This window comes from Anolis sagrei, chromosome 2 (genome assembly GCF_037176765.1).
Source record: "Anolis sagrei isolate rAnoSag1 chromosome 2, rAnoSag1.mat, whole genome shotgun sequence".
Taxonomy (NCBI): domain Eukaryota; kingdom Metazoa; phylum Chordata; class Lepidosauria; order Squamata; family Dactyloidae; genus Anolis; species Anolis sagrei.
The window spans coordinates 99,376,001-99,388,211 of NC_090022.1; the positions used below are offsets into that span (position 1 = coordinate 99,376,001).

A 12,211-nucleotide genomic window follows, 5' to 3' on the forward strand; every position below is an offset into this window, starting at 1 on the left:
CATGCAGATCAGTTTTTGTAGTTTTACGCCCCCCTTTTTGATCCTTGAAAAGATCACTGAACTGCACTGAAATTTTACTCAAGTCGGCTATGAATGAAGAAGTTTAGAATCTAGATAATCATAACGATTAAAATAGCAGTTTCTGATTGCCTATTTGTTTCAAATCTGACTTCTCTTCCCAATCAGAAATGTTCTACTTTTTCCAGTTTCCAGTATTTATTTGAGGCTGACTCAGAAGGTGGGGGGGGGGGGGGGGGACGGCTCACTCTCTTGTATGTTTTGAAAACTCCAAAAATGGACAAACAACACAGGATTAAACAAGTTTTTAATTTAATTCTAAATAAGAGGTAAGAAATAATAAATCTTCAATAAAATATATAAAATTGTACAAGGCATCCCTTTCAAAGGGATTTTAATATGCTGGGGGGAAAGGGGCAGAAGTCGACTAATGGGCAACTAATGGGCACAACACAACCAGGAGCGGGTCAAACAGAAAACAAATCGCGAGTCTCTTATCTTTTTCATAACGTGCTGAAATACATTTTAGGAAAGTCCATGTTTTCAGCAACCTGCATCCTCTAGAGACAATTCCCCACAACGTTTAGCAACAATAATAATTAAAAAATTAAAATAATTCGAACAGTGGCTTACAGAATGCCAAGTACACTTAACAGATGTTGGTCCTCCCTTCCTTCCCTCCTTCCTTCCTTCCCTCCTTCCTTCCTTTCCACTCCAAAATATTAAAAGAAAAAAAGAGAGGATGGCTCTGTCTTTAGCACAGATGGCATTCTCTTGCTTCCTATAGCCTGGTTCAGTTTGGTTTCCTAGAACTATGAGTGATACTCAACATTTCCCAAGCAAAATTCATTTGTACCAAGCTAGCAATGGTTTAAACACAGATTATTGCAATAAAAGTCACAAATCTGCAACAGGTTTTGGTAGTCTCTCTGCATATTCAGGTACACACACTGAAAACAGTGCTTTTCTTCATGCCTCTTTCCTAAGCCCCCCCCCCCCCCTCCATTTTCATTCAAATAAATCAAGTATTATTGGTGGGATTCCTCAGAATGGTAGCCTTAAAGACACTGGTTCTGAGTCAATCCCGTTTTATGAACCTCATTGATCACAAATATTGGAAGACAGCAGTTTGGAAGACACACACTTGCCTGTTTGGATCAGCCCAATTCAATTCCCTCATCTATTTCTAGCCTTTTGCATTTGAGACATCTTGGTTGAAGGACTGCAGTTCAGTGGAGAACTAAGTGGGGAAAAGCAGGGCTGATTTAGGACTCTTCTACACAGCTCTATATCCCAGAATATCGAGGCAGAAAATCCCACAATATCTGCATTGAACTGTGTTATCTGAGTCCACATTCAGATAATGTGGGCTTTTCTGCCTTGATATTCTGGGATATAGGGTTGTGTGGAAGGGCCCTGAGTCTGCCTGTCAGTTGGCCTCCATTGAAGTCCCCCTTTATTGCTAAATCTGTTTCATAAATAAAACTTGCCTATACACCTATGTTTCCCCCCACTGGAAGAACACATTTCATCCTGCCTTCCTATCTATTCACACATGCACACACGAAATTGAGAGTGAGCACCACTCCACAAAGTGGGGCTTACTTCTGAGTAAACATGGAAAGGCACAGGTGGCAAACTTTTCACCTCAGAAAGTGAATAATTCACTTTAAACTGGGGACATCATCATAGGGGAAAGTATACATATATGTATATATATTTATATGCTGTGGAAACACATGATTTAATGATTGATTCCTTCTCCCCCATCCCATATACAAAAACTATAGTATTTTAAACATGTATGTTTTTTTGAAAACAAACAAAACACCACCTCTTTTTCAGGGTCAGCTTCTGAGTGTTGAGCTCACACTCGCTGGTTCCCCAACCTGCAGAATACAGGCTCTGCGGTCAAACTTCTATATACTTGGTAAGGCACATACAAGCATGCAGGAAAAAACACCCAGGAATGGTCCTCTGCTGCACTCTTGAATTGTGCAAGATCCGCCTGAATGTTCCTTATCGCATTGCTGCTGCTGCTGCTGCGCTCTGGTCTTCTTCTTCCTTAGGATAAGTGGTACATGCTGTATCCAACGGGAGTAGCATAGAGTCCTACCGGTGGGATGGGAAGCACAGGTCTGTGAAAAGGATAGGATGTCCCATAAAGCGAGGCTGCCTGGAGCGGGGAGTTGATGGGGAAAGGGAGGCTAAAGCCCGAAGGCAGCATAGGCTTGGCGGCCATCTTTAACTTCTCCAGCTCGGCCTCTTGCAGTCTCTTTGCCTTGGCTCTCCGGTTCTGGAACCAGATTTTGACCTGGGTCTCTGTGAGGTTCAGTGAGCTTGAGAACTCGGCCCTTTCCGCAATGGAGAGGTATTGCTTTTGGCGGAATTTGCGCTCCAAAGCCAGCAATTGGGAGGTGGTGAAAGGTGTCCGGGGCTTCCGGTTGGTCTTGTGTTTTCTCAAGGTACAAGCTGTGGGGCTCAGGTGTCCTGCAAGAGGCAACAAAGACAAGTCCCTTCAGAAGAAGTAGGGGAAGCGAGCTGTCAAAGGGCAGAGAAACATCCCCCTCCTTTCTCCCAGCATACACAACGATCATGGTTTCAAAATAGGAAAACTATAGCCAAATATATTGTCATGACCGGAATTACTGGGTTGTTGTGTGTGTTTCCAGGCTGTATGGCCATGTTCCAGAAGCATTCTCTCCCGACGTTTCGGCTGCATCTGTGGCAGCCATCCTCAGAGGTTGTGAGACATCGGGAGAGAATACTTTTGGAACACGACCATACAGCCCGGAAACACACACAACAACCCAATATCCCAATATATCCAAATACTAGCCCAATTATGCTGATGAGGGACTATAATTGGGAGGCAAGGCAAGGCATGGCACAGTGGTAGCCAAATCTCTTTGTATACCCCCCCCCCCCCCGCCCTTTCCAACAACCTGAAACAACATCAAAACAAGACACTGACATTAAAGGAAAGAAGGCGGTGTCCTTTTATGTGTGGGTACATGAACCATAGAAGAAAACAGCAAAACCCAGGTACCAAGCAGAACGGTTTAAAAACAGAGGATGGAAATAATGACATCAGAGTACTGCTTACAGCACAATTTCATAAGGATGGTAATGGATGTCTAAAGTCTAACATTATCAAAAATACATAGTTACAAGAGCCAGCTATACTTCTTGCATGGAATCAAAGATCCAATCCATTAAGTTTTACGGCATCATATTCAACATACCAAAACAATTTACTTCAATTATGTTGTTTTCATCTGCATTGTTTAAAACCATCTCAGTCTTGGCAAATCTCTCAAACATAATCACTGATGGAGTGCTTTGCCCTCCCTAGTTTCCTCTTGAATGTTGTTTTTGTACTGCATTGCATAGCAGTGGGTTTGGATTTCCCATCACACCCTGGACAGAGACCTGCAACCATTTGTGGCTCCCCGCTGAGTGCCTAATCAATGACTTTTGCCACATTAGCACCCTATATTTTCAAGCACATACTTGAGTGCTCAGTCTGAATATTTTACACAATTTCCCCAATCTGTTCCAGGCCTTTCTTTGTGCTCACCAAAAACTTATAATCTATTCAGTAAGTTTTAAAGAATTCTGTTATGGTCCTGTTCCTTGCATCAGCAGGACTGTAGCACATACCCTATAATAAATGCAAAAACAGACCTATTTTCTGTAGGCACTGCAAGCATTATAGTGTACAGCTGGAAAACAACACAGTGCGCTGTCAAGTGTTTTGTTTCTACTTTCAGAGCACTATGGCTGTGATGACTGTATCAAATTTGTAGTGGTATGTAATGGCTTTAACAACAGTCAAACCAATAAAGAATTTGGCCACAGTGTTTATGAGATATTGTTTAATATAGTTAGGGATTAGAGACATAGCTCTTTTGGACTACAGCTCCCAGAATTCCCCAAAAGTCAGTGACCAGACTAGCTAAAGGATTCCTGGAGTCAGAATGCAAAAAGCCTTTTGGCAGGCAGTTGTATTAATATAGGTATACACCTGACCTCCTGACTTTACATTATATCTCAATAAGGATAAATCATGACATGAATGTAAAAGTGTACTGGAAATCCACCCATTATAGTGAATCCAACATCAAACATGAACTTCTGTAGACATTTCTATCTAAACCAGTGATTCCCAACGTGTGGTCCATGGACCACCAGTGGTCTGCAAGAACTAAAATATGATCTTCAGGCCAGGTAGGCAGTTTCACAAAACCCTCTTATAGTGCCAAGGCTTATTAAATATGGTTTTCTGTGGGCGAGCAGATGGTGACTACCTGATGGCATATGTTCTGTATCAGAAAATAGAGCTGATGTGGTCTGTCCAATGTAATTTTCTGAATCAGCACCCCAAATAACCAAACCAAACCTACAGTTGACCAAAAACTGATTTCTAACCCTTTTGGTACTAATGTTGGAGAGTGGTCCCTGGTTAAAAAAAAAAGGCTGGGAACTATTGGTCTAAAACATAACAGCGAGAATCCCTGAAAGTCTTTTGTCATACAACCAAGAATCTAAAAAGCTATCCATGTGTTCCTCTTGGTAAGACATAAGGAAGCAGGAATTCCTACAGGTCACCACTGAAGCTGAAAGTGGAACATATTACTAAAGGAGTCGGTTACTAACTAGAAGTGAAAAAACAAAATGTCTCATAAGGGAGAGCAATAAATGCATCCCCAGCCACTGCTTGTTATGATTTATCCTGTGTGAATGACATCTTTGATCAGACATTTTAGCTGAAGTTTTGCCTGAGGATACTGGAAGAGGGTCCAGTGGGGAGGGGGCTGTATTGGCTGTTGTTTTTGTCTGTGTTCATTGCCAAGGCTTTCAGTGAAATCAATGGGAGACTTGTGACCTGCCAGCAAAGAGTTGTCTGTCATTCGGTTCCCCTCCTTAATTGAGGTTCCTGTATTCTTGGCCAGGAACAACAAAAAATAAGGAAGGCAAACGGCTGAGACACTCGTTCAACATGTAGCTCTTATGACACATGCTAATCTTTAAAAATATATAGCTGCACAACATCTGTAGCTAATACAAAATGTGGAATTTGTTTCATATCTTGTTCCATTACAACTCAAAGCCTGTAATTTACATAGCAACAGTCCTAACTCTTTTCAGCGCAATTTGCATTTCAGTACAAAAGAGTTCCAGGGCTCAGAAATCCTATGAGAAGAGAAAGGGGGGGGGGGGAATAAAATAAATGCACCAGAGGAGTTGCCTGCCTCAAAACTCTGGGCTGCCTTTGGCATGATTTTTAAAGCATATTGGTCATTGGGATTTAATTTCAAGCAGATGCATCAAAGATCCAAGTCTTAGAATCAAAATCCACATAGAAATCAAATCAAGGATGAGGATTTCAGACTCAGAATTCTGGGAGAACTTTGTGGGAACAACTGGTTTTAGAAACCAATGTTGGCCAGGATGGTGTTCAGCTTAAACTTATGGTAGTTTAAATATCTGGGACTTTGCAGAATAAATGTTAGCATAGTTATGCAACTGGATTGGAAGAAGTAGCCTTTGTTATTGATGTTTGCACAACTGTCTTCCTTTTCAGCATTTCAAAGGCTTTTTGAAATACACCAAAGTGGGTAAAATGTTCTAGAGTTGTACTCATCTATGGCAAGGCAACAAGACCTATTTAAAGTCAGTGCAATTTGTGTGTCTACCGGAGAGAGGGAACAACACTCACAGTAACTGAAAAATAAAAATAGCTATGTGGTCCATGAATAAAAAGAAAAATCAGCCTTAAACAACACTTTACTCTGAGCACTCAAAGGTTACAAAAATGGTGGAAAATTTTATGATGTCTAAAAATCACCAAAACATTTAGCAGAACTCCAAGATTGTGACATTTTAGTAATCCCAATGTAGGCGTTACTCTAATCGGATTTTTCTATTTCTCTTTTTGGTGTTCCCAAAGCATATTTTAGGACTAAAACTGAGGATCTTGTGTAACTGTGTCATGTGCATCACATGCGAAGCATGAAGTTTAGGGATATTATATTGCGTCTGCCTTCAGTAAAATTAATTTGTGTATCATCATACAGAAACACGCTTCAATGTCCCACTGAAATGTCTTGAAGTACTGAAATTTCCTTCCTCTCAAGTAACTATACAGGATTCCAGCCTTGCTCAAGGGTCTATCACGATTTTGCCATTCAGCTAAGATAGGGGAAGAATAGACTAGCAGGTTATATTCCATTTGCCTGAAAAATAGTATGGAAAGTCTTGTAATATGAGAAAATACATTCCAAGTGAAGATAGAAATGAAGACCAGCATTAATTAGCCTCAATAGCCTAACATCTCTTCCCAAAGTATAATGTAATTGTGGGATGGGAAGGCATTTGATATTCTACAAGCTATGTAATGGTTTTTATAATGTGTGAGCATATTTCTGTTATAGCTTACTCCTATACAAAACCCACACTTCCTTGTCATAATGGCAATTACTTAAATATGATGGAGAGTTTGCTCTATTTGCAAACTTCAATAATCTTTTTACTATATATATAGACTATAGTATTTGAAACATGTTGAGCCTATTCTCTCTACCTTACACCATAGTGTCTTCTTTTACCTCTTTTCAAAAATCACCCCTACCTTCTTTCCCATCATTCTTCTCAGATATTACACACCACAGGATCACATTTGAGAATGAGACACCATAGACAGGAATCCTTATGCTGTGATCCTGTACCTAGGAGTAAACTCCACTGATGTGCAAAGGTTATCTCTGAGAAGAAACTATGTGTGTGTGTTGTAATAGCTATGTAGTAATCTGTAAATAGATGCCTTTTAGAAAACTTCATGACTCTAGGAATTGGATCTGTTGCCTCTCCCAATACATTTCATCTACATTTGAAATACATTTACTTGGAAGTTCTCCTAAGATCAGCTGAAACCCTGGTTTCAAAGAAAAAGCAGCTTCAAGATGGGTTTTGAATGTTTTTTTAACCCGAATCTGCTCCAAAGTCAAGCAAACAAAGCCACAGACATGAATGAATTCTGAAGAGAGCTATAAAGAAATGAACCAGACTTCCAATATATACTTAACTGTGGTTGTTGCTTTTTATTTTGTTTTTGCTTTGAAACATAAAAAACACATCCTGGTATTTGTAGTTAGAATTACAAGTCTTCTGTTAGAGCTTAAAAGAAGGGGAAGGTGGTCTGTCTTTCATTGCAGCTAAAATGTAGAATAAATTGTAATGTTGACAGCTTGGAAAAATGGTAAAGGAGTAGTCCTGAACAAATGAACTGGAGGTAAAGTCCTATTGTAATCAATGAGACTGAGGCCCCCTCCACACAGCTAAATAAAATCCCACATTATCTGCTTTCAAGTGGAATATTTGACAGTCCTATGCCAGTTCAGAGCAGATATTGTGGGATATTCTGCCTTGCTATTTTGGGTTATATGATTGTGTGGAAGGGCCCTGGCTTCTGAGTACAAGCAAACAGCATCAAGCAAGAAGGAAAGGCAATCCATAGAGGGGGGAGACAGGCCTTACTTAACTTTTGAGGAACTTGACAGAATGTGATATTTAAAAAACAGAAGCCAAAATGAAGCTTTGAAAATCCATTCTGTGTGTAACAGGGAGATGCCAAGCTATGCTTCTAGTAGGACTCCTAGTAAATGAGAACTTCTGCTACAAGCAAAAGCAACTCGGTTACTAAAGATATCTTGATAAGACACATTTGCACTAAGAGGACTTGGACTTTTCAAAGGGCAAAGTCTGCTTTGTTAGAGACACGTACAATTTATATGACTCTCCCTTTTATTTCCAGCAGGCCTTAGGCTTTGAAATGTCAGACCGTTTTACTGCACCGAACTCGGCTCCCCTGATCGAATGGAGGAGAATGCAGCCCTTCTCTTCACCGCGCCCGAAGGATTAGGCTGGATCTCCACGGCTAGATCATGCAGTTTGAACTGCATTATATGCTCTGTTTAGACCCATATGTGGCAGTTATATAATGCTTTATATTGTAGTGGGGATCCAGCCTTAGATGAAGCAGGAGACGTTTTTAAAAAGGTTGGGGGACGCGTGGATGTTACAGGACGGAATAATTGAATCTCGCACTGGGTTTATGGGGGACATAAGGAGGACATCAATATTTAAAAAGTGTCCCAACTTTTTTGTTTTTTAAAAAACCCACCAAATAATGTTGTTATAATGCTAAGGGGAGTTGAAATATCTATTAGATTGGTGACCACTCAGAACCGGAAGTGCAGTTTGGTCCCGGAAAACGAGAAAAAGGCAAGGAGGAGAGAAACAAGCCGGAGACAGAGTTGGCATCCAGGGTACCTGGGAGAAGCTCTCCCCGATTTAAGATGCCAGTTCTCCCCTTCTTCCCCCTGGGGCTTATTTCTTCTCTCTGATCTGGGCTCGGTTCTTAGGACGGCGGAGCGCAAGGAGAAGCAAGGAAGGGGATCCTTGGCGGAGGTGCGCTTCCTCGGAGCCCCCAAGGCAGGCTCTGGCGGCGGAGGAAAGGGAGGTGGCGGCGGCTACAGGTGCAGCAGGGGAGGCAAGCCGGGGCCAGGCTCAGGCCGAGCGGGGAAGGCAAGCAGGAAGGCAGGCAGGCAGGCAGGCAGGCCAGGAGGAGAGACAGACAGGCCGCCTTGGCAGGAGAGCCCTGGCCAGCCACTGAGGGAAAGGGGCGCCCAAACAGCCACGGGGATGAAGCAGAAGATGAGGAAGAAGATGATCAAGAAGATGAAGGAGAGAGCTAGGGAGTTTTCTTCGCACTCAAGTCGCAAAGAAAGAGAAACAGACTTACTCCCCCCAGGACTATCCGCTTGGAAATAATAATAATAATAATAATAATAATAATAATAATAATAATGCAATAGAACAGCAATAACGATGATGATGTAATAGAGGAGTTGGGTAGTTTCGTTCACACATAAATCGCAAAGAAAGAGAAAGACTTACTCCATCCCAAAGGACTATCTATTTGGGATGAATAATAGTAGTCGTAAATAATAATAATAATAATAATAATAATAATAAAAAAACAGAGGAGCAGTACTGGTGAGGATTATGTTGTACTAAAGAGGTTAGGTAGTTTCATTCACACTTAAGTCGCAAAGAAAGAGAAACAGATTTACTGTCCACTTGGGATGAATAGTAGTAGTAATAGCAACATCAACAATAAATGCAACAGAGTAGCAGTAATGATGATGCTCTACTAGAGAAGTTAGGTAGTTTCATTCACACTTAAGTCGCAAAGAAAGAGAAACAGACCTACTTTCCACTTGGGATGAATAGTAGTAGTAGTAGTAGTAGTAATGCAACAGAGTAGCAGTAATGATGATGATGTGCTAGAGAGATTAGGTAGTTTCATTCACACTTAAGTCGCAAAGAAAGAGAAGCAGACTTATTTTCTCCTTGGGATGAATAGTAATAGTGGTAATAATAATAATAATAATAATGCAGAGTAGCAATAGTGATGATGATGTACTCGTGAAGTTAGGTAGTTTCATTCACACTTAAGTCGCAAAGACAGAGAAACAGACGTACTTACTTCCCCCACAAGGATTAGTCACTTGAAATGTATAAAGGTAATGATGATGGTGATGATGATGAGATGGTGAAATAGGGGAGAGTTAGATAATTTCATTCTCACTTCAGTCACAAAGACAGGCTGGATCTACACTGCCATATAATGGAATTGTATGATTTGGTCAGCATAGTAGACCCATATAATGAAGTTTAACTTCACTGAACTGCATTATTGAGATCTACACTGAACGTATAATGCAGTTTTGCAACTGTATTATGTGCCAGTGTAGATCCAGCCAAATAGGAACAGACCTACCTCCTACTTGGGATGAATAATAATTATGATAATAATAATGGAATAGAGGAACTAGGTAGTTTCACTAACATTTAAGCCACAAGGAAAGGGGAAGAGGCTTACTTCCCTCACCCAAGGACTTGTCACTTGCAATGTATAATAATGTATAATAATAATGATGATGATAATAATAGAGGAGCTAATTAATTTCACTGGCACTTAAATTTCAAAGAAGATAAATAGAAGTACTCTCCCTCCCCAGACTATCCACGTAGAATGCACGATCATGATGGAGATAGGTAGTTTCGCTCACACTTAAACCTCAAAGAAAGAGAAACTATCTCTTTCTGATGTATTTTTTCAATAAGGATGAGAATGGAGCTAGTAGGTAGTTTCGGTCACATTTAAGTCGCAACAGATCTATTTCCCCGACAGCGAAATAGATCCACTTGGGAATAACCATGTCCGCCAGCTCATAAAAGTTGGAAAGAGCCATCATCACTAAGGACAGGATTAAGGGGGGGGGGGGGTCCTCCAGCGGCTTCCCCATCATTTCCCCTCGGATCTCAGGGCTCGGCGGGAAAGGGGGGGGGGCTGAGTCACCAAGGCGTTTTGCCCATCTTTTTGAAAGGCGTTTGGAGACTCCATTTGGAAAGGAAGGGGGAGAAGATAAAATATACTAGTACAACAAAAGATAACCCTATAATTACATTACAGGCAAAATAAGTTCTTTTTAAAGTTGGGCCGAGTTGCAAGCGATCCAAAGGGTTGCCGGGTTGCCTTGCAGAGATTGGATCTACACTGGGCCCTTCCACACAGACCTATATCCCAGAATACCAAGGCAGAAAATCCCACAATATCTGCTTTGAACTGGGTCCACACTCAGATAATGTGGGATTTCCTGCCTTGATATTCTGGGATAAAGTGTAGAAGGGCCCACTGCAGTTTGGAAATGCATTTGATGCTCGGCGTCGGCCCATATAACGTAGCTAGTGCAGTTCCAAACTGCCTTATAGGGCAGTGCAGATCTAGCCAGAGCTGCCTCGGTTTTTCCAAAGTTCAGGCTGGGAGATCAACCCGAGCCCTCCACCCCTCGCCGCCTTTTCCTCCTGAGAAGCGGACTCCTTTCAAGACCGGGTGCCATATTATTATGCTTCTTCCTCTTTCCTCTCCTAAGAGACACTCACAGAGACCTTGGCTGGGAATCCCGCTCCCTCTCATCCCAAGAACATGAACTCAGCCCAAAGCCCCCCGCCCCGCCCTCGTCCCAGGTCCCGCACTCACTCGGGGGAGGGGAGTAGCGCCCGGCCTCGGGGACCCAGGGCGAGCCGCCGTCCTCGGAGGTTTCGGACTTGACGGAGGCGGCAGTCTCGAAGGGCTTGGCTGCCTCTCGGGCGGAGCCGGGGCTGCTGGGGGGCTCGCGGGCGGCGACGTGGGCGGGCAGGAGCAGCGGGGTCCGCGGGGGGCCCAGGCCGGCGCCTTCCAGGCCGGAGGCGGGCTCCCGCGGGGGCTTCTTGCTGTCGGGGGACATCAGCGCCTCCACGCTGAAGGGCAGGCTGGAGACCTTGACTTTGGGGGGCTCCTCGGCGGCAGCAACAGCAACCGCGGCGGGGGCGACCGCAACGACGGCGGGGCCCTCCTCGTCCGAGGAGAAGACTTCCTTCGCTTTGGAAGCGGGAGAACAAGAAGACGAAGACGACGACGACGACGACATCGCGGCTCCTCCGGCCGCCCTGCCTGAGCCGCCCGCCCTCCTTCCCTCCTTGTCCTGGTCTTTTTCCTCCCGCCCGCGTCCTTTCCCCTTCTCCTCGCTCGCCTCCGAACCAGAGAGTCAATCGAACGCTCAATCTCTCGCTTGCGCTCCGCCGGACGCAGCAGTCTCGCTCGGCATCCGCGCCGCTCTCTGCCCCCCTCCCCTTTTGGGTCAGCGGAGACTTCAGGCTGTTTCCTCCTCGGGGAAGTGGGGTAAGCGCGGCTCGGCCAATGGGGGAGCGGCGCGGGCGGTGACGTCAGGCGGTGACGCAGCCGATTGGCTCCCAGCGCGCCTAGAGTACAGAGGAGAAGGGGCGGGGCCATGGATTCTCTTTTCTCTTCCTCCCCGTCCTCCCTCCCCCCTCCCTCCCCCCTCCTGCTTCCCCCCCCCCCCTTTTAAATAAATTAGAACTTAATGACACGGGCAGCAGCGAGCGGAGCGGTGTGATTAGGGAGCTTTCCAGCTCTGTCACTCTGCCAAAACAACAGGCAAAGTCGGCGGAGTAATTAGGGCTGGCGATACCGAGAGGAGACTGGGAGAGAGCGGCTCCGCTGGGCTTGCGTTCCCACGCGCTCAGTTCTCCCCCCTCCTCCTTCCGCCGCCCCTCCACGCGC

At 43.9% G+C, this 12,211-nt stretch overlaps 1 protein-coding gene across 1 annotated transcript; it reads right to left on the reverse strand.

Moving 5' to 3' along the window:
* Positions 1-313: 313 nt before the first annotated feature.
* Positions 314-11,791, reverse strand: MSX2 (msh homeobox 2). Its single transcript, XM_060765124.2, has 2 exons — positions 11,129-11,791; positions 314-2,508 (listed from the first exon to the last, which is right to left on the reverse strand). The coding sequence occupies exons 1-2, from the start codon at positions 11,556-11,558 to the stop codon at positions 2,084-2,086; spliced, it is 855 nt and encodes a 284-aa protein (XP_060621107.2). The 5' UTR covers positions 11,559-11,791; the 3' UTR covers positions 314-2,083.
* Positions 11,792-12,211: the final 420 nt, after the last annotated feature.